The 23383-nt window shown below is 30.9% G+C and overlaps 1 protein-coding gene across 1 annotated transcript; it reads left to right on the top strand.

Annotated features, from left to right (window-relative positions):
* Positions 1 to 553: 553 nt before the first annotated feature.
* LOC143075365 (malectin-A-like) lies at positions 554 to 16836 on the top strand. The gene is made up of 4 exons (XM_076250757.1): positions 554 to 1018; positions 9404 to 9586; positions 13928 to 13985; positions 16473 to 16836. Exons 1-4 carry the CDS (start codon positions 620 to 622, stop codon positions 16697 to 16699), a joined length of 867 nt encoding a protein of 288 aa, XP_076106872.1. The 5' UTR covers positions 554 to 619; the 3' UTR covers positions 16700 to 16836.
* Positions 16837 to 23383: the final 6547 nt, after the last annotated feature.

Genomic DNA, 23383 nt, shown 5'->3' with positions numbered 1-23383 from the left:
ATCAGTATGTCTTCATTTCATTTTGTTTCGTTTCGTTCCGCTTTTATTTCGTTTTGCAGTTTACAAGTACCCCTCTTTTCACCCCTTTTCTATATTTGATATTTTAATCAAAAATTTAAAAAATCAAACTTTCAAAAAGTGAAATAATCAAAACTGCACGTTAGGTTTTGTGTTTTCAAAGTTTGATCAAATTTCAAAACTATCAAATTTAAAAACGATATTTAGAATTTTAATATTTTAATTATTTGGTTAAAATTTCAAAATTTTAAAACTTTTACACAATTTGGAATTTTGATATTTTGAAACTTTGATCAAAATTCCAAAAATCTAAAATTTTAAAACTTTTTAAAACTTTGAATTGATAAGTGTTACACGGACCCTTGTTCATTTTCAAGTAATTTTATTTTTTATAAGGTTAATTTTACATTTTTCAACGATTCAAGTGAATCAACTGGGTACAATAACTATGTTTAAATTTCCCGCTTTTAAATATGTAACGATCCAATCATGTAAATCCAGCTGGCACCGGAAGCTCTTTCTTGACGACAGAGGGCATCACCGTTATCAACTTCCTGAAAGCACCGGGATTTGGAAACCACACGTTTGCCACAGTCAAAAGATGTTTTCACTTCTTTTGCGTGGAATGGCATTCTTAAAAAGATCACTAGGCCACAATTCTAAATCCTTGACAATAATTCTAACACTGTTTGCATTAATTTCACAATCTATTGGGATTGGTGAGGTCATATGGGCTGTGAATGCAGGAGGTGAAGCCCACACCGATGTTCACGGTATTGTTTATGAAGCTGATCCACTGGAGCAAGACAAAGTTGGCATATCCTCAGATTATGGCAAAACATTGATGATAGGCCGTGTAAACCCTCAAGATCAAATTTTATATCAAACAGAGCGATATCACATGTCAAATTTTGGATATGAAATTCCAATAAAAGGAAGTGGTGATTTTACCTTGGTTTTGAAATTTTGTGAAGTCTGGTTCACATCACCAAATAAAAAGGTATTTCATAATAAATAGATACCAGTGTTCTCCCCAGGCCGATATGACGCTGCGGTGCCGCAGCGCCTTCATAATATTTTCCTAGCTCCCGCAGCGTCTTAATTGGCCGCTGTCCCTTAATACTTGATCCCGCAGCATGTTAATTTCACATTTTCATTATAAATGTTGGTTAAAATTGTCAAGTTGCTGATCACCACTGAGAGGTCGGTCAGTGTTACGCAATAACTGATAATTAGTTTTACCTGAGCCACGCTTATCTCAGCCTTATCGGACTATGTTCATCATGTAATAGCATAAATGATCATCAAGAAAATCGGTATTTTCAGAAGAGAATTAAAAAAATTAAAAACTTCAGTGCAGAAATTGAAAAAATAGATCGCAAATACATTGTATTTACACATTGTGTGTGTGATTACGTGACCATTTAAATAACAAATTTTTTCATTGGTCGGGAAGAAGAATCTATTTATACATGACCAATGAATGTATTGAATACACGTGATAAATTTGAATACACATTGCTAAAGATATTTACGATGAAAATTATGAATGAGAGTATTTGTAGTTGAAAAAATTAAAATAAACTTTGAATAAAGATAACGAGGAGTGATTTAAATTAATAGAAAGTGAAAAAATATTGATTGCAAGCTCAAATCGTCTCAAACTGTCATGTTTTTAGAAATAAAATGATCATTGAACATCGGTCGCGAATCCGTCCGTCGGGAAATATGTGACATTCCAATCAACACAATCTAATTAAAAACCGATCTCTCATCGCTCCTGTTTCTGATATGTCGCGTGGGAGATCTAACGAAACCCGCTTTGAGATCACATGTGGGTGACCTCGTAGGTGTGTCTTTTTCGACCAATGAAATTGAGTCTTCCACGATCTTGGAAGTTTAACGTAAGGCAAAGGGATGTAACTCATTTTATTTACGACGAAATCGTCAGTCAAAATAATTCATAAACTTTTTTGATTGGCTTATTAATAGGTCGTCAACTTATTTGTATATCTTTATAAATTCATAACTTTTAGTTCACTCACATGTGACCTCAAAGCCGGTTTCGTTAGATCTCCCACGCGACATATCAGAAACAGGAGCGATGAGAGATCGGTTTTTAATTAGATTGCAATCAACACGGGTAGAATTGCCGCAGCTTCTGTTTAATGTCATAAGTAAATAATTTCAATGGTCTTAACTTTAACGAACGAATTTGTAAAGTTTCGTTTATATCTACCTGTCAAAGAAAGGTTTTAACAATAATACACACGGAAGCGTAATGTCAAACTACGGAAACTGTTCAGCTGTTCATTAAAATATTTTATTAAAGACTTTTTTATTTAAAAAGTTGTATACCAAATATCTAAACCATATTCGATTTTAATAATTCTGCATAAACATGTTCTCTGCAAATAACAAAGGGTGACTTCTAAGCAAAAGGCAGATGATGGAAGTAAAAGTTTTGTTTTTCAGACCAATGACTTCTAATGAAAAGGGGAATACGTATACAGCTCTGTCTACACCGTCAGTATTATAAGCAGATGGCATTGCTTCTCCCAATCCCAACCGAGCTTAAGTTTTAGCAAGTGATAACGGCAAGCACCATGTTTCTGGTTTCAGTGACAAGTGGCTCACTGAGTTTTCATGGCTTAGAAATGTTAAAGGGGGTATAAGCAAAAGTTATTATGAGAGGGGGTTTTCAACCCTAAAGAGGATAAAGACAATGTTGAGGAACAGATTGTCCAACAAAATAACACTATCTTGAACCAATAACCCTAGAAGGAGCAAAGAGTACAGAGATGAATATTTATATTTTGACTTCTTTTTAAAATTGACTGAATATAAATAACTTTTGTGTTTAAAATCAATTTATTTCATATATTCTTGTAATTCATTAGTACTCTGCATTATTAAACACATAACACAATGCATTAAAATTTATATTGCATGTCATGATTTATGACTAAAATTGCTTAAGATCACAAAAAGTTCACTCTAAAAAAAAGAGTTACGCGCCCTTGAATTTTGCGCCTTAAAAAATCCTGGGGAGAACACTGGATACTTTGCAATTGTGACAGTCAAATTGTGTATAAATTTAAAATTACTGATACTTGACGTGTGACTTAGAAAGGTATATACATGAACATCATTAACATCTGTAGTCCAATTATTGAGGCAGTTGTATAGCCACTGCAGTGATATTGTTGTCTTTTTTCAAAACTACCTCTACCGTTTTTTATTGGGAAAATTGCATATTTTTTATTGAAATTGGGAAATATTATTCTAAACACATCTCCGATTTTTTGCTGACCTTTGCTGTCTTTTTTGCACTGTTTTTTCATGTATATTTTGGTTGTCAGACATTTTCAACCTGGAAGGTACTTTTCGGAGAGGGGAAAGAAACTGAAGCAATGATGGTACTTAATGCATTGAAAACCACATGTGTTACAAACACCATGATGATTCTGATCAGAAAACTGGATCTCAAAAGTGCTTTATAATATCAAAATAATAACATGAATACGATATATACAAACATTACTACCAATGCCATCACTGTTTGGGGAAAATGTAGACCTTTTTGGGAGGAATTTAAAGCCATTTTTTTTAGTAATTGGGAATTTTCTCTAGGGGAAAAGGCCGAATTTCGGCTGTTATTTGAGGCAAACAATATCACTGCACTGGGTTTGAAGTTGCTGTTAGATGCACACCCTTCAGGTATCTCCATGGATACAAATTTAAGCAATGACAAAATTTACCCAAACAAAACTAAAGGTTCTATGTTAAAAAAACTTGCATTCTATAATTATATTGTAAAATCCCAGTTAGTTTTACCTGTTATAGTGCTCATTCACATTTGCACCCAATCACTTTCTCACCCAAAGTCCATTTGTGCCCAATTGTTATTGGTTTTTGTGTGTAATAACTTTGTAATCAAGTTTTGGCAAGAGTATTCCTATAAGTATATTTGTTGTCATTCTTTCAAAATGAAGTGAGACAACGTTTATTTTTGTGTTGAATAAATCTTAATCATGTTTTGGATAGTCATGATAGTGTAAATTGTAAAAAAATAATGATCATTGTTTCTAAATAAAGTGAGATTCTGTAGTGTAAATTGTAAAAAAATATAATCATTGTTTCTAAATAAAGTGAGATTCTGTAGTGTAAATTGTAAAAAAATATAATCATTGTTTCTAAATAAAGTGAGATTCTGTAGTGTAAATTGTAAAAAAATATAATCATTGTTTCTAAATAAAGTGAGATTCTGTTTTTTTTTTTTTTTAAATTCGTGTTGAATAAATCTTAATCATGTTTTGGTTAGTGTATTGCTATAACTCTATTTCATTGTTTCAAAATAAAGTGAGATTCTGATATTCATTTTTGTGATGAATAAACTTTAATCATGTTTTGGTTAGTGTATTGCTATAATTTTTCTAATTATTCAGCTGGCATGACTGGAATTTGATTTAAAATTTGGTGCGAAAAGTATATTGGGCGCGAACAGACCTGATACGGTTCTCTCTGGTCTGATATGATAATGTGGACCCACTGAGACTTCCAAATATTTTAGTTGTCCCTGCATCACTTTCATTCAGAATGGTCTGAGTTGTCCATGGGGCATGTCAACTAGTTAACCTATATTTTAATTGATTGGATGGTTGACGTAATTCCCTTTATTTTTTATTGGGAAAAAATGGAGAGAAAGTGAGCTTATTTCATCATAGGAGTTGCCAATTTATTTAAAATACTTTGATACTCTGATCAGGAACATAAGAATGTATTAGGCATTTGATTTATTTTAAAGGCAGCTCTTACTTCAATTTTGACACAAGTTAAATTAATTTTTCACTTTAGGACTGCAAAAATAATGATTTACATTGTACATGGACCATAATTTGGTATTCGGCCTTTGGTTTCTTTTTGTATCCTTTTTTATAAGTTCTAAAACTTTAACTTTTATTCTGTGGGTTGTGTTGGTGTTAGAATAGTATTAATGGAACAATTGAATTTTTCAAGAAAAAAATAATACATTTTGATTCACCGTTTACGTGACAGGAAACCAAACAGGAAACCAATCTTTATTTTCTTTATTTTGCACAATATATTTCAAAAGACATAAATGAACATGATTACTAGTGTTACTTGCTTCATGTTAATATTTAAAATCTATTTTCAATGTTAAATTAAAGTTTTTTTTAAATGCGACAGGAAACCATAAGAAACCGAAAGCATTTTTTTAGTTTTATTTTATTGCAAAATCTGCTTAAAATAATCTGAACAGTATACTTTTTCTTAAAATCCATCTTAAATGTCATAGTATTATAAAACTCCTAAATATGTGCTTGTTTTGAAAACAATTAGTACAATTTATTCAGAAATTTCCATATTTTCTTCATTGATACAGGATACCATAATCGTTGTATCTTGATGTTAAGTTTTAGCCAAAAAAATGTATTTATATTTGGTTTTGAAATTCCAGTTATATACAATTTATTCCAAATCATTGGCAATGTAAAATTCTTTAAATCCAGTAAAGAAAAAAAACTTTTAACTTGGAATTAAAATCTTTAAAATAGGCACCATGTGATATTTGTGACCTGTACACCATCTACATGGTTTCCACATTTAACCTACTTTAGTGGGCTAAAATCAATAAAGTACTTCCTTTCAAGTCATGCATGGTAAAAGTTTACTTCTCCTTTGACAAGTTTATTGCGTTTCTGAAAAGTGTTTGCAGAACATGAATAAAAAAAATAATAATTAAAAATTGTGACAAAGATACCAACTTTGTACATTCCAAGTGTAACGGTATATTAACATGTATTTTTTTATTAAATTATCTTTATTCACCTAAAATATCCAATAATATTTACTGCTGAAGCAAAATCAATCTAACGATCATCGGCACAATGATAAGAGTCATAATGTCTATTGAATTTTCCAAGGACCCTTTACATCGTTATCAGGAAACAAAGTGTGTTATAACGTCTGTCAAATCTGAAATCGATTTTGTCAAGTCATTGGGCATTTATTTTCACACAAGATCGTATGTATTGTAACATTATGCACATACATGACATAGGAAAAATAATAGACCCCCGGCGCAATCTCTTTAAAAATTGTATTTTCCTTTTTTAAACAAGACAAAACAAGTCTACAGATTATGTTTGCCAACATCCCGTTGGAAACAAAAACAATGTTTAGACCTAGTATTTCATACATCCGGCCGTAAGGGCGTGATCACATGTTAGTCACATGTTTCACGTATGACCGGAAATGATTAGAACTTAACGACAAAAACAATTTTAATAAAAAAAGGAAATAACTGGACTTCTGTTTCGTTTGAAATGTAACGCATAACGATAACGTCATTTCTAACTTAATTATTACGAAGAACAAAACTAGAATGTAAACGATCTCTGATTTACCTGTTTGAACATCTCGCGAGAGTTCATATTTGCATATTGTTATAAAGAATTCTATTAAAACAAAGCAGATTACATCATCTAAAATTTGCGTTACGAAATTGGAAACCAAAGTAACGCTAGTTTTCTTACACCTGCTACAGAAATACTTATAGTTCTCGGCATTTTCATCTGACTATTCTTATTGGTCGATGTTCTTTATTATTTGAAAGCAAAAGTTACGAATTTGCCAGTGACGATTATCTATAAATCAGTCAGCGTTATGCACTTCGGAAGCGAAAAGTAACGCGAGAAACGACACAAAAATACGGTCGTATAAGGCCAACTAAAATTAATAAGTAGATTTTCATCCAAATTTTTGAAAAAAATGGGGCGGGTGGGAGGATTTTATTTTTTAAATTTTATTTCATATGAAACCTTCTTGTCATGTGTTATTTATATATGAAAGTGTTATAATAAGCTTATATCATGTAAATACATCCATAAGGTATCGTGTATCAGACAATAACAATCAAAACCAAGGAGTAACCAAAGACCCATAAAAGCAAAAGACATTTACATCAACAGTTACAAATAATAAGTAGGAAACAACACAAACTCCACTAAAAACCAGGGGTGAAATCAGGTGCTCCGGAATGGTAAGCATTTCCTGCACAGTATACGGCACCCGTTGGGTTATTTCTTTGTTCAGTTCGGTTATGATGAAAGGTTGTTATGACTGAATCACTGAGACATGATTTCTGACACACTTTTGTCATAATGGCCAATCAGCTCATGATGGCGACCATTAAATTGCTTGAGTGATGACCTTAATTTGATTGATTCATAGCCCTGTCTTAGCAACTTTTGAGAAAGCAGTATTCCTCGTTCAACAAAATCAACGTACTTTGAGCTAGCTCTAGAGTAACGTATCAATTGAGACACATATACTCCATATGCTGGTTCCGCTTTCTCAAAATTATAAATATATATCTCTGATTGGCAACCACTGTTCTACATGTAATTGCCACTTTAGAAACCTATTTTATAGTAAAGCATGCAGCAGAAATGTGGAGAAATGCTCTAGCTCTTCAGTTGGACTACCTACATCAAATGTAATTTGCTTTCTAAGCAATGTTTTGTTGTCCTAATAAAATGAAGCAAATGCATTGGTATGCAACACAAGTACGATAAGTACAGAATAAAATGAACTCAAACAGTGTTTAATTAATAGGGTTGGTCCTTAATGTGCAAGATGCAAACTTAATTACAATGTAGAACATAACGTTGTTTAATGACTCTATCGTGGGTATTGGGACAGAGGATATTTTCTCTATTTCTACAAAAAACGAAATAAAAGCTAAATCTGAATCTAAGAGCTGGCTATGAATTAATAAATTAAAAATGCGTATGTTTGTTGATTTTTTTTAACTCAATATACGGTCACCAATCTAAAAAGTTCATGCTTGTGTCAATTTCTTTATTCCAGTCAAATGTGTTCCACGATTCTAACACTTTTGGGTTTCATTCACAGTCCAAATTTCTTGACACAAAGTCATTGCATAAATAAAATAAATCAAAGGTGTTTTACTCAAAAACATTTGTGTCATTTGTGACATACGCGTCGCTACGGCGATTTGCGTTCTTGGACACAGCGTATTACTCGTAACCCGAACATTTCACGCCCTTCTCGTAATCAATCTCTATTCTCGGTAAATGATGTTTTCATCATAGATCAGCAGAATATATCGACTTAATCATTCAGTAAGAATACTTAAAGAAATAAGAAAACCGAAATTTGAAACAGGAAGTTTTACATGAAACGAAATTATCGACGGTTACCGGTAACGGAAATGAACAAAATCCGGAAATCGTAATTTTTTCAAAAATAAAAAAAAATCGGGGCGGGAAGATTTCAGAGGGGCGGGCGTGGATGAAAATCTATCAATTAATTTTAATTGGCCTAATCTTTAAAATTTGTTAATTTCAATTTTTTTTCTAGGGAAGAGTAGCATACACTTGTATGTTGATGAAAATAAAGGCATCTTTAGATGTAGTTACTACTTTTCTTACAGTAATACACATTTTTATCACTTTTCTATAGTTACAGGAAACGAGCCCAATAGCAAATTATGGTCCACATATTGTAGGGTCAGAGTACAAAAGCAAGTTCAGTCAACATGGTCAAGTACAACAATAAAATTGCATTAAGAGACAATATTTTTTTTGGACCTCATGAACTTTTGCTTTGTATCTTTAGATTTGATTTATTGTGTATTATTATCTGGTTTATAGTCAATTTATTGGCACCAATGTATTTCACGCCATCTTCAGCATAATCACAGCATGCCTCTTAACACCAACATGACCAATAAGAAACAGAATATAAACTGACAGCAGGTGACAATATTGATTACTAAACTTCAAAGTAAATTCCTTGTCATAACTATATTAAAGAAGTCTCAACTAAAATACAGAACTCCCAAAGTAGAAAGTCAAAGGCAATTTGAAAAAGGGAACGTCCATGATCAGAAATGTGACAAAAATAAAATGCCATCAATCAACAGGACAAGTGAAAACAACTGTCATATAATATTATTCCTGGCATATTTAAAAACTGGCATTGTCAAATAGAAACATTTCTTTGCTCATTTTGTTAATATTCAATTGCCATCCACACCACTAATCCATTAGTCATGTTAGTGTTATGCCTGTAGATTAATCATAGACAATTTAAAGTTGTAAAGACATTTGTCATGTTTGTTAAAATACCCAGTATATTTTTATCATCAGGACTGGAGAACATGAACAGAATCTTTAGAAATTTATTTTTTAAAATTTGCTTTCAGTTGAGTTTTTTTTTAAAGAACTAATTCATCAAAGGAGAGATTGCATTTGATATAATGATAAACAAAGGTATACATATATATACATGATATACATTTATAAAAGAATTTATTTTAGAACATTAATTTTAGGTTTTTGATGTAGCATTGAATGGTGAACACACTGTTGTACATGAGCTGGACATATTCTCTAAAGTTGGACGAGGGGTTGCACATGATGAAATCATTCCATTTTCAGTTAGAAGTGGGAAGCTGAAAGTTAATGGTGAAACATCAACAATCATTGATCAGAAAATAAGCTTAGACTTTATTAAGGTATGATGAACAAAAATGTATTCATACAATGTACTACTTTTACTTGTAAGGAGCATCTTGGATGAAATAGTCCTCAAAATGTGATTATTTATTGAGCAGACACAAACGTAACAACACGCAAACATGGAACTTTTTTTTGAAAAACAATAAACTTGTTTTCTTTCCCAGTTTGTACAAAATTGAGAATAGAAACGGAGAATGTGTCAAAGAGACATCATCCCAACCGAAGAGCAGATAACAACCGAAGGCCACCAATGGGTCCTCAATGCAGCGATAAATCCTGCACCTGGAGGCCATATGTTCATTTTTATACGACTGCAAAAATTGAAAAATTTTTGGTCGTACATGTGGTATGACGTTGTCTAGTGTTGTTCCGATGATCGGAATAAGTCGGAAATCAGTTGGTTGGGCCTGGCGATGTCGATAATCGATTGGGATTTTGTTCAATCGATTGTCGTTATAGTTTCCGGACTTTTAGCATATCAACTTCCGGTCCGTTTCCGATTTGCATTTTACATGTGCAGTCAAACAAATTGCCGGTAACGAAAACTATCAGTCGATGACAATATTAATGTCAAACATCCTATAATTAAAGACATAACCAATTTCTTTCTTTATTAACGTGGTAAAAGCATTGACTATATATACAGATTGGTCGTATGTTTTATCTACAATAAATAACTTTGTATGAAAGAATTTCTTTCAATTCCCGTACTTGTTACTGGAAAGCGTACATTAAATCATTCTGATTTTATACAAAATAATTTTTTTGCTACATTAGAACGTGTTGCGAATGGCCTTTTATTAATGTTTTATCCATTTGTTGCGTCAAAAACGTCATATTCCTTTTCCAAATTGCTAGTCAAACATCGTTTATTTTTGTAAATTTTCCCGGTTGTCCGCATTGAAATATATATGAATCAAGGATCAGATACGGATCAACTATGTAATAATTCTGAATTCTTGCAATTATAAGTAGAGACGCACGAATGACACAATTGACAGAAGAATAATGATCACAAAAGTGAAAAAAAGCATTCTACACGAATTAACAGACATTTGTTAACACCCTTAGTTTAATGTATATATTTCAATGCAAATGCATTGTTTTATTTTTTAGTTTTAAATTGCTTAAAGTTAAATACTTAATATCTTTTTTAATGAGAAGCATTCAAATGTTTATACAGCTATGTTATTGAAATTATAATGTGGGTAACACCATTGAAATTTAGAAATTTTAGTGTCATTGTTGGTAATAAATGTTGTAATTATAAGACAAAATATGTTCAATCTGAATCTGGATTCCAATTAATTCACTGTTTTAATTGCTAAATAAAACATGAAAAGGAAACAAAAGATCAAATATGAATCTTTAAAACTCTGCAATGATATGGAATATACACATTAGACATATACAATGTGCCTAAATGCATGATTTCATTTAAATAAGGGCAAGGTATAATGATGCGATTATAACCGATAGTCGGTTGGTTGCTGTCAACCGATAGTAATAGATAATCGGTTGGTAATTTCAACCGATTATCCAACACTAACGTTGTCGTCGTCCAAAGACATTTGGTTTTCGCACTATAACTTAAGTATAAGTAAATAGAAATCTATGAAATTTAAACACAAGGTTTATGACCATAAAAGGAAGGTTGGGATTGATTTTGGGAGTTTTGGTCCCAACATGTTTAGGAATAAGGGGCCAAAAAGGGCCCAAATAAGCATTTTTCTTGGTTTTCGCACAGTAACTTTAGTATAAGTGAACAGAAATCTATGAGATTTTAAAATAAGGTTTATGACCACAAAAGAAAAGTTGGGATTGATTTTGGGAGTTTTGGTCCCCACAGTTTAGGAATAAGGGGCCAAAAAAAGGTCCCAAATAAGCATTTTTCTTGTTTTTTTTGCACAATAACTTTATTATAAGTAAATAGAAATCTATGAAATTTTAACACAAGGTTTATGACCACAAAAGGAAGGTTGGGATTGATTTTAGGTGTTTTGGTCCCAACAGTTTAGGAATTAGGGGCCAAAAGGGTCCAAAATTAAACTTTGTTTGATTTTATCAAAAAATGAAATATTGGGGTTCTTTGATATGCCAAATCTAACCGTGTATTTAGATTCTTAATTTTTGGTCCTGTTTTCAAATTGGTCTACATTAGGGTCCAAAAAGTCCAAAATTAAACTTAGTTTGATATTAACAAAAATTGAATTCTTAGGGTTCTTTGATCATGTTCATATGCTGAATCTAAACATGTACTTAGATTTTTGATTATGGGCCCAGTTTTCAAGTTGGTCCAAATCGGGGTCCAAAATTAAACTTTGTTTGATTTCAACAAAAAATGAATATATTGGGTTCTTCAATATGCTGAATCTAACCATGTATTTAGATTTTTAATATTTGGGCTTGGTTATCAAATTGGTCTAAAGGGTCTAAAATTGAATTTATTTGATTTCATCAAAAATTGAATTCTTGGGGTTTTATGATATGCTGAATCTAACCATGCATTTAGATTTTGGATATTGGACCATTACAGTAGGTAAATGTCCAATTTAAAGTTTTTAAGTTTAAGTTCATTCTGTGTCAGAAACCTATGTTGTGTCAACTATTTAATCACAATCCAAATTCAGAGCTGTATCAAGCTTAAAAGTTGTTTCCATACTTGCCCCAACTGTTCAGGGTTCGACCTCTGCGGTCGCATAAAGCTGCAACCTGCGGAGCATCTGGTCTGCATAATATATTTTATGCAAAACATCTTTAGTGTAGATTTTTAGTATTTTAACAAATGATAAAAAGAATTTGTAACTTTAAATGATCAGCAATCTTATCATGCGTATGATCCTATAACAATTTGATGTAGAATGATTATTATCAATGTCGAATGACCTCTTACACATATCAACATTTAGGGCACATCTTACATTCTTAAAAATATTTACACAAATGTTACAATGATGAATCAACGCATAACTAAAGTCTGTAAAAGCATATAGGTTAACAATGTTATGGAATTATTTAAATGTATGTCATGTATGTAAACACAGGTGATAATCCAGTTAATCAGAACACTTAAGTATCTAGTGTGTGTTTACCTATCTAATCTGGACGAGTTATAACCAAGTAAATTACATGGAATAGTGGACATATTTTAATTTGATCTTCCTGCTGGCTAAGTAGGAGGCAATAATTTAAATGTGAATGTATCTGATCATCTCAGTTTAAATAAAGTGAATTAAATTTTTGTCATACATGTATAACCGATTTAATTTTTTTTACATTGAACTTTTATTTTGACTTATTTTATATGGCCCCCAACATATGTATCGTCGCTGGGCTTCCAAAATGTTGTATATGACTTTTTTGGCTAAAAATACTTTTTAATACCAATGGTCTCGGCGGGAGGAAATCTTTGGTATTACAAAACAGCATACAGTTAGACCAATCAAAACGTTTGAAATAAGACATATTACAAAATTGCCAATGTCAGTTGTTTGTAAAGTTTGCTTCCAAAATGTTGTATAAAAACTTGAAAATTGTTGTATAATGGCTCTGGGAATAAAATAATTGTACATTTCTTTATTTCTGTGAAAAAGATGCAAGTTCTCGCATAATCCAGAAATGTCAAATTTTTTATTTCACTACTTTTTACAAAAATGTTCAAGTTCACATACGACATTTTGGAAGCATGCATTTTGTCACAATTTTCAAAGCCTGTTTGTGAGATTTTTTTTTTCTTTTAATTTGTAATTTACAACATTTTGGAAGCCCAGCGACGGTATGTGTTTAATTAAAGACCTATTTTTTTTATAACCACCTAGTTTATTTATTTGTTCAGTTTTAAAACTAATTGAGTTATCTTTCTTGACATGAAACAATTTGCTGGTGGTGCTCCTAATAAAGGAGAGAATATACCCTTACCCCAACAACCATTTTAACTACCTAGTACATTTAACAGTTTGACATTTCAATAACAGTTTAACTTTAAATTTCTTTGGAAAAAAAGTTTATAACTTGGGATGGGAATATACATATATAAATCCTGTTATTGGGACACCATTTCAAGTCTTAAGTTCACCCTGTGACATTTTTAAGCAGTTCATATTATATGGCTTCTTACTTGTGGATTGTTTAATGGTCGTGAGATACACATTTTCTTGTATTTTGTGGGTAAAGGTGAACCACAAAATTAAAGCAAGCATACACATATTTTAAAGACTTGTATGCAGACATTGGCATAAACAAAACAAAAATACAATTGTTCCTCAATCCACAACAAACCATAAGTATAAATCAGTCCTCAGTACATGTACATGTATGTTGTTTTTTTCTCATTTTAGGGTGATGCTGACAATCCAAAAGTAAATGCAGTATTTGTAATGAAAGGAACAATTGATGGTAGGTGTATGCAAATATATGCAGGCATTAAGATTGTGTTGTGTAAAGAAAAAAACACATGTATATTGTAGAATATATGGACAATACAACATTACTTTATATACCAAAGCACTTGGGTGGTCTCATGGCATGTATGGTAGCTTGCCAACAGAGAGTGCAGGAGGTTGTGGGTGAAGTCCTCAGCCTCGTCAAAACCAAAAACTTGGAAAATTGGTATTTTCTGCTGCTCACAAACCATAAGGCATTTAAGAGTGTCTGTCCTGCTTCAGGTTAAAAATTTTGGTCAAGGTATTTTTTGATGAATTTGAAGTTCTATCAACTTGAAACTTAGAACACATGTTCCCATTGATACCATCCTAATTGTGAAACTTAGAACAAATTTTTCCTTTGATACCATCCTTCTAATTGTAATGCCGAATTAGAGATTTCACTCCAATTTCACGGTCCACTAAACCTAGAAATGATAATGAGTGGGGCATCTGTGTACTAGGCAGGGCTTCCAAAAAATATTTGAGCCAGCCAGACATTTCAAATCTGATCCCGATTTTAATCCCTTAAGACTTAGACACAAAAGGCAATTATGGTAACCAGATGGCCATTCCAATGATTGACATTAGATTAAAAATAAACGATTTTAAACTTTACTTTGATATGATATGATATGAATTTGATGTTCGGATGTTACTGTTAAATTGGCAGTGCATCATTCAAAGTGTGCACATCAGCGTGCTCATATCTGCCTTAGACTTTTTATTTGTGCAAAAATACATTGTCAAAACTTTACTTTCGTTTTCAACCGGATGTTGACTTGACAATGGTAAAACATGGACCATTAACGGATACGTAAAATCTGTGTACTTTTACAAAGCACGACTGAGAGAAGAAGCTCTTTCCATGCTCTTTCCACGTTATTTCTTCAACAAAATACTTGAATTGAACGTTAGATACAGGTATCAATGATAATTTTAGCATTTTTAAAGAAATGTAGGATGCATTATTAAATTTCCCACCTGGGCACATGCGCACATGTGTTCTAGTTCATACGACGTAGTTCTGACGATTTTTTTTTTTAAAACCTTTTTAAATTTTTCATCAAATCATGTTGATAAACTTATTTCTAATGATTTTAATATTTTGGACTAAATCAATTAGATACAAACCGCTGAAATGTAAGAAAATAATTGTGAATAAACCGATCAATTTATACGATGTCCGGTACGGAACATGGTTCACCTGTCACCTGAACAGGTAGATTTCAGCTGTCCAACTACTAATTAGCCTTGATTAAAATTAGAAAGTATTGAAGTAGGTGTTGTTTTGATAGTAATTAATCATCATGTCACATTTATGACCGGAAATGTGTTGATGTTTAAGGCAAAAGGTTGGGTCAAAAAGATCGTGAATTATGTAAAAATGACCGAAAAAGCCTTGAAAACTAAAAAGTATATGACCGTTTCATGCTTTGCCCAGCCGGACTTTTACCGGACATTATATAAATGACCGGAATATATGACCGTTTTGGAAGCCCTGGTACTAGGTACATGATGTAATTATAGTATGTATAGACTACTCTTAATGTGAAGAATATAAAGTTTTAAAATCATAGTCAGCACTCACTGCAGTCTACTGAAATGGTCATCTGGGTGACTTTAAAATCTGATTGGCGACCAAAAATTCATGTCTGGTCGCCATTTGGGGTATTAGAATATTGAAGATCTGGTGAATGAAAATTGTCAGAAATTTGCCCTGATCAGAGTGGGGTTTTAAATAAATCGACTGAGGGCTTGATGGTAACACAAATTTAGACTGTATTTCAAGTGCCTTCAGATTTAAGTTTGATCTTATCAGCGCTTTATTGCATCAGGCAATTGTAGGTCATTTGTAAGCATTGACTAAAATGGCACAGGTCCATCTATTTTTTGTATTTTGCTCACAGTCACATCTTTGACTATTACATGCTATTAGAAAGAAACCCATTAGCATTTGTAGATTTTGTCAGTAAACAGACGAAACAAGGTCGGCAACAATTTTGTAACTTGTTTTCATAGTCTACGACTTAGATTCAATAAAATACCAGCTACAATTTCCAAACGATTTCAGATGTTCACTTGACATATAAGATTTTTTTTGTGACTGGGCTTCAGAGTAACGCTAAACTTCACAGATGTAATGTAATTGAATAAATCATGTGTTTATTTTGCAGTTGATTTATTCAGACTATTTTTTACACTCAACAATACATGCAATATAAAAACACAGAACAAAAAATTAATGTTTTTATTTAGCATGGGTTGTTTAGCTAGAAAAAGTGTAGGCGACCTGAAATTATTTCCTGGCCACTGAAATTTTGAGTTGGCCACTAAATTTTTATGTCTGATGGCAAGTTGGCCACTTCATTTAGAAGCTACTCTGAGGGCTGATATTGATGTTTTGTTACAGAAAATGTCTTAATTTCTTTTTTGTAATGTTTCTAATATTTGATTGTAGACATTCCAAAGTTACCTCCCTTACCTGGAACCGAAACACAGAGAGACTTTGATGATGAAGAAGAAGAAGTAGAAGAAGTTGACCAACAGAAACCAAAGAAAAGAAAACCCTCAGGACCCAAAGTTAAAGATCCTTATGCAGCCGATGATACAAGTAGTATCTTATTACCCGTTTTTGTGGCAGTCGGAGCATTCTTTCCATTATTGTTTTGTTTATGTAAATTGTGATGATTTCCAAATTAGGTTTTTATCTATTTTGTTTCAATCATTGTTTTTCTATCTATTGCAATCCATTTAAGTTATTTCTTCTAGTAAATTTATTAAATTCTGTCATCATTGAAAAAAACAAAGGCATCCATGAATAATTTTTTATTCTGCATACTTTTTAAGATCAGAAATTATTGTATGCATTTATTACTATGTTTTTAAAAGAAAAGACAAAAATGCAAGATTAAATATTGCGATTTCAGGAAAATCTACTGCATTTTTTTACGCTTATTATTCAAATTATTCACCAAATTGAAAATCTTTGCTTTAATAATTGATACAATTTTTAAATAGAAATATTGCTTTATTTGTGTTTTTTTATCTTGTTTTGATGATTGAAATTTTCTGATATGACGCATCTTCAATTTATTGTGCAATGTTAATGTTTATTGTTGTTGTTTTTTTAGTTTGTCCATAGTTTACCTATTAGCGTAATAAGATGGTTTTGTCTAGTTATCTTAATAAGAATAGTTTTAGATAAACCTATGTGGGACCAAGAAAAGGCAATTCAAAATCTTAACTAGGCTTTGATGTCATGGAAGTGAATAGCAGATTCTCTTATTTTCAAAGTGCCTTTCCTGGTACCATATATGTTTTGATGGTACCATCCTCGTTTTGTTTTGTTAATTGTAGATGTAGTGCAGTTTGATATTTATTCTAGATTTACTATAAGATTTTTCTAAAGTTCTATTTACTTCATATATTGAAAAAAGTACTAACATTTGTAATACATTGACATGAAAAATGTCTTTGGTAGAATAAATATAAGACTATCAAGAATCAAACAATAGGATAAAAACAATTATATAAAAGGTCATAGCTATATAGTTTGTTGTTTTTGATGTAAAAAAAATGTTTTCTGATTTTCTGTTTCAGAATCTAATGAATTATGGGGTACATATTCAAAAGAGAACAAACACCTAAAGCGTTCTGATTTTTTACAAACATTCTAATCTAATGAGGTGGCAATATTTTTATTTTAGGGGTATGACCAATAACATTACTCACTGTCATTTAGAATCTGAAACTGTCAATTCAGGGATAATCTTATCCCACTTGTACAAGAAATAATGCCAAAACAAAGTATCCTATCTTACATTTAACAATGTTTAATATTCTGTTTTTTAATAAATTTTATTTTATTTTTTTACGTTTTATTTTGTCCTGTTGATCCACATGTGAGGTGTTTTATGTTAATTTTGAATTCAGTAAATTACCTGATTTAAAATTACATAACTAAATTCTTTAAAAGAGGGACGAAAGATACCAAAGGGACAGTCAAACTCGTAAATCTAAAACAAACTGACAACGCCATGGCTAAAAATGAAAAAGACAAACAGAAAAACAATAGTACACATGACACAACATAGAAAACTAAAGAATAAACAACACGAACCCCACCAAGCATCTTAATGGAATATATGACTACACCACCTTCTTTACACATAGCAATAAAAATTTAACATGTAATATCATTATTTTTTTAATCTAAATGACTATAGGTAATTTCATTTTTCATACCCCAAAATGTAAATAGTGTGACATCATTGGTTGAATTTCTATTGTTTATGATGTTGTTATCCAATCACAATGGTAGGATGTTATTTTTGAAATTGTTTCCCACAATTCTTAAAATTCTGTAATGGCTACTTGCAAATGGAATTTAAAGGCACATAGAAAGTTTTAATATTTGTTACTGTATGCTTTAAACTTGATTTTGTTAATTTTTACCAATGTACAAAACAAAACAGTTGTGTTTAAAAAAAACACCAAAAAGCTGCTTATATAAATAATCCATTGAATAAAGAAAAATACATTTTGATCTAATAAAAGTATGAAACTAAATCATAACAAAGAACATAAAAATTGATAATGTGTTACCATAACCTACCATGCTTTAAAAAGTGTTGCTATGCGATCATGATCTGTATTTCAATAAGATTTGTTTACTTTTAGTTTATTCCTTTATAAGCTTATATGATGTTATAGATATTAAATATTGTTGAATAATGAATATGCAAATTAAATAATGGGTTGAAAATTAAACCTATTTTTTGTACTGTTTGTAGGAAGTGCACATGAATTCTGTAATTTTGTTATCAATGGACTGGCATAGTATATGTATAATAGACTACTTGTATTATATGTAATAACAGTATTGTCCCTTAAACTGTGTTATTTAGTAAATAGGATGTGTTTCATAACATAATTACACAATACACTTATTCATTGATACAGAAGTAGTGATAATGATTCTTTTGTGTATGAAGTTATTGGAAGTTAATGTAGTGTGTTTGTTTGTTTAGAGTTTGTCATCTGTATACATCATATGCACACAAATAATAAAACATACACATATATTTACTTATATTGTTATTAGATATTTAATTTGTTTTAGCATTGAAATTGTAATGATTTTTTTCTTAACTGTAAAAAGTACTAAAAATAATCTATTGCGTAATGATAAATTTAACTAGAGATGTTTTCAATGTTATTTATTCAGAAATGTCATACTTAATTGATTTCATCCATTATTTTAATAATCCTGATAATACCAAAGCAAGTTTTTTTTTATTGAAGAACATTTCCAAGCGCAATTGTTTAAAGGGCAATCAAACCACATTTCCTGTTTGTTTATATCTTAATATCCATTTTACATAATACAAAAGCCTATCTAATTATCTTATAACACTATGTGCAATGCATTGTTAACAGTTTTCATAGATGGAATAAATGTGGCATGTTTGATTTCACTTTCAGTGTAAATAAAAGTGGCATGTGTGAATTCACTTTTAGTATAAATAAATGTGGTGTGTTTGACCTTACTTTAAATATAAATATATGTATGTGTATAGGTTGAAGAAGAAAAGATTATGATTCATGCGATGAAGAAAATGTTATTTTATTTATTGGTATTTACTTTTATAAGTCTCAAAAATAGATTATGCATAATCTACTTGTATTAAACATTGACACATTTTTACTGAATTAATTCAACAACTTCTTTTAACTTTGGATAATTGATCCATTGAAAATCATGCCACATCTCCTAATTTTTATGCCTGGTTAGGTGTGCACTTATATGCAAGGGGAAACACCTCTTTGTGAAAATAAGGGAAAATACTCTTTTTTAGTGACAGAATATTTATAAGGCAATGTGAAATTAAAAAAAAATAAACATTTTGTTTACCTTATTTTTTTTTGGGTACCTATTTCAAAATTTGCATGGCATTCTAAGGAGAATTTTAAAAACAGGTAAACCAATCACATTTTATAAAGAATTGATGAATGGTAAATTCTATAATCACCAATTATGAGTGTTGTCCAATTGTGTGTGGTTGTAAATAGATATTTGAGGTGAATGTTTATAGTTTTGTAAGTTTGATAATTGTTAAAGATATGATGTAAAGGATTGATAGATTTTGATGTATATTTTGTAAAGCACGGCCTGGAAATGTAATTTAAAAAGGACACCATTGTTATTTCAATTAAAATAAATGTGTCATCAATGGCGCTTAGTATCTCACCATAAATTTGTAATATAATCTATACACAATGGTGAGATTGTCAAATATTTGTTAGTATGAGAGATGGAAGTGCTTTAATAAGTATCATTATATAAACCCAATGGTTTTACTTTTACAAATTGTGACTTGGATAAGAGAGTAATCTCATTGACACTCACACCATATCTTCTTATAATCTATACAAAGCAACAATCTTAGCCATTAAAATAGATTGATTTTTTAGTTTTATTATGTTAATTACAAGATTGACTGACGATTTTTTTTTTGTTATATATACACAATACTAAGAATCCCAAACTGTTTTCATATTTCTGTTTATGATGAGATATATTTGTATTCTTTTTGATGTAAAAGAATAAGACTATTAAAACCTTTGACCAATAATTGAGCAGTCATCTTCAATATTAAGAAATTTAACAGATGATGCCAGTTCTGTAGACTAAAATGAATTATGTATCTTTGAATTTAATTTAATCTAAAGCATAATATAGACATAGATTTAGCTTTAACAAAACTTTATGGAATGTTGTATATTATTGACTGAAATGTAATGTTAGATTTTTTTAACTTTGTAATGTTAACTTAACTAGCTTTATTTAAAGACATGACTGCGATAATGGTTTAACTATCTTACTTTGTTTATTAAGTACTAAAATTTGTTAATTTAGAACAAAAATTTGTTAATTTGGTAATTAATTACTCCAAAGGTCTTTTTTGAAAATGTTCTTTTATGTATTTTAGCTAGAACTTTGATATTCTACATTTTGCTGCGCTTGTGAACTGGCCATAACTTTCAGTATTCATATTTTTAGTTACAAAGGAGCCAGGACAGTCGTCAAAATAATAATTCAACATCCCTTGTATATGCATATATTGAAAATTACTTTTAAAAATAATAATTATCCAACTTCTCTATCATTCCACTACAAGAATGTATGTGTGATTCTCATTTCATTGTGTAACACACTTTTATGTATATGTCAGTGTGTAATACTGTTTGTCATTTTTTACAGAATTATGTGTGAATCTAATTTTCCTAATATATTTTATGTATAAATGTTGGATGAATGTGTGTGTTAAAATATTATGAAATGAGGGAATAAAAGTCATTTAAAAAGTTTTGTTTTGTTGCAAAGTATCATTTCGGATTTAGATAAATTAAAGCATTATTTGAATGTTATAAACTAACTCTTTTTGAGTTACTAAATCTAGTATGCTTGAAAAGAATATAAACCTGTTAACTAAAGACTTTTGTAGAAACTTGTGAATGTAGAACCAATATGGTCTTAACAATTTCTTTGTTTGTCATTCTAGAGTTATTGGACTTTAAACAGCCATATTTGGAACAATATTTATAATCCTAAGGATGTCAGCATACATGTGTTTGTTCAGAGCCATTTTTTTTACTCTGAATCAATGCCTTATTTAAAACATCCAATTGCAATATTGCAAAAATTAAGATATTTATTATATAGGCTTTTTTGATGGATAGTTGTCTCATTGACACTCAAACCACATCTTCCTATATCTATTAAAACGGCGTACCAAAAGCTCTTTGTATAGCTGCTTGTAAGCAAATTTAGAAGTCTTCTTGAAAACTATTATACAAATAGAAATAAACTTAACAGTTGATCAACAGGAAAAGATCTACACAAAACACAGATCAAACAAATAATCTCTATAGACTACAACTTTGACTAACAAAAGAGTGATAGCAGTAATGTATACATACAATATATTTATATATTTGGTATACAAGATCAATGAACGTTGAGTTCTTTTCTAAAATATATATTCATCATTAGGTCAGTTGCATGGAATGATTGTTAGTTGTACATGTCTGGTTGACATGGTTCACATGACCTTTTCCTCATTTTGATGGTTAATTGGTCAACATAAGTCTAATTTTCTGAGATTCTAATAGGAACACATCTATTTCTCAGAAAGTATATTAAATATTCAACGTTATTTTCATGATTTGAAAGTTAGTAAGATGTTCATATTTTTTAACAGTGGTCATCTGAAATTGATTTTGGTCAATGTTAAGTTTTATGGTTGAATCAGTTACCCATTCTCTTTTAAAAAAAAAACCCAAAAGATTCCAGAGGGTCATTCAAACTCATAAATTGAAAATAAACTGACAACACCATGGAAAAGAAAACCCCAATAGCACACCAAACACAACATAAATACTAAAGACTAAGCAACACGAACCCCACCAAAAAAATTGGTGCTTTGGAAGAAAAAACAGATCCTGTTCCACATGTGGCAGTTTTAGAGAATTGTTTGTTTGAATCAGAGTTCTTTTGATTTTGTTTAACAAAATAGGTTGTCTCCCTCCATTAGACAAGATACTTGTATCTACGTTATTTTTTATGAAACAAAGCAATATCAAGTCTTTCAAATTGTCTTTTGAAAAGTGAAGAATTTCAAATCGTTTTAATACTATTGCAGGATGAAAGAGTCTTAGATTGTATTTACTCTAAAAGATCTTTGGAATTTGTTTAGTATCCACATCTAATATAGACAGATTCACGCTAACTTAACTTTGAAGCACGGTTCAGATTGCTGATAGAATTGATGTTAATATAGGTTACATGAAGCACTTGGAAGCCGAACAAAAACTCAACTTAAAATCATTCTTGTGATAGTACACCTTATCGCTAATCCCGGTTGAACCCATGACGTCATACACAATCACTATTCTATTGTGGCATTAGATATTTTGTTTCATGACGTCAATATTTTACAGGAACCTGTGTGTGATATCCAGTAAAGGCGGACAAATAGCGATAAGATATATTAATTGGCGTGATTTGACAGAGTTTATCTAACAATTTGTTTGGGACATTTAAAATGTAAAGTTTATGTAACACACCTGTAGATTTTTAACTTAAAGTGCGTTATCATGGTTATACTGATCAGCAACGAAGGGGAACACTGTGAGGTTGTGACATTTATAGTGTTAGATATTGGTTTAGTTCGAAATTTGGCCTCTGTAAACTTCATTTCAATCGCTTGGATTCATTCATATCTTATGACTGTTGTCGCATAAACAGCATTGACACATTTTTTTTAATTTGGAGAGTCAGAAACCATGAAAACACCCGTGTATCAA

Source organism: Mytilus galloprovincialis, chromosome 5, assembly GCF_965363235.1.
Source record: "Mytilus galloprovincialis chromosome 5, xbMytGall1.hap1.1, whole genome shotgun sequence".
Taxonomy (NCBI): Eukaryota; Metazoa; Mollusca; class Bivalvia; order Mytilida; family Mytilidae; genus Mytilus; species Mytilus galloprovincialis.
This window is presented reverse-complemented; position numbering and strand designations above follow the sequence as displayed.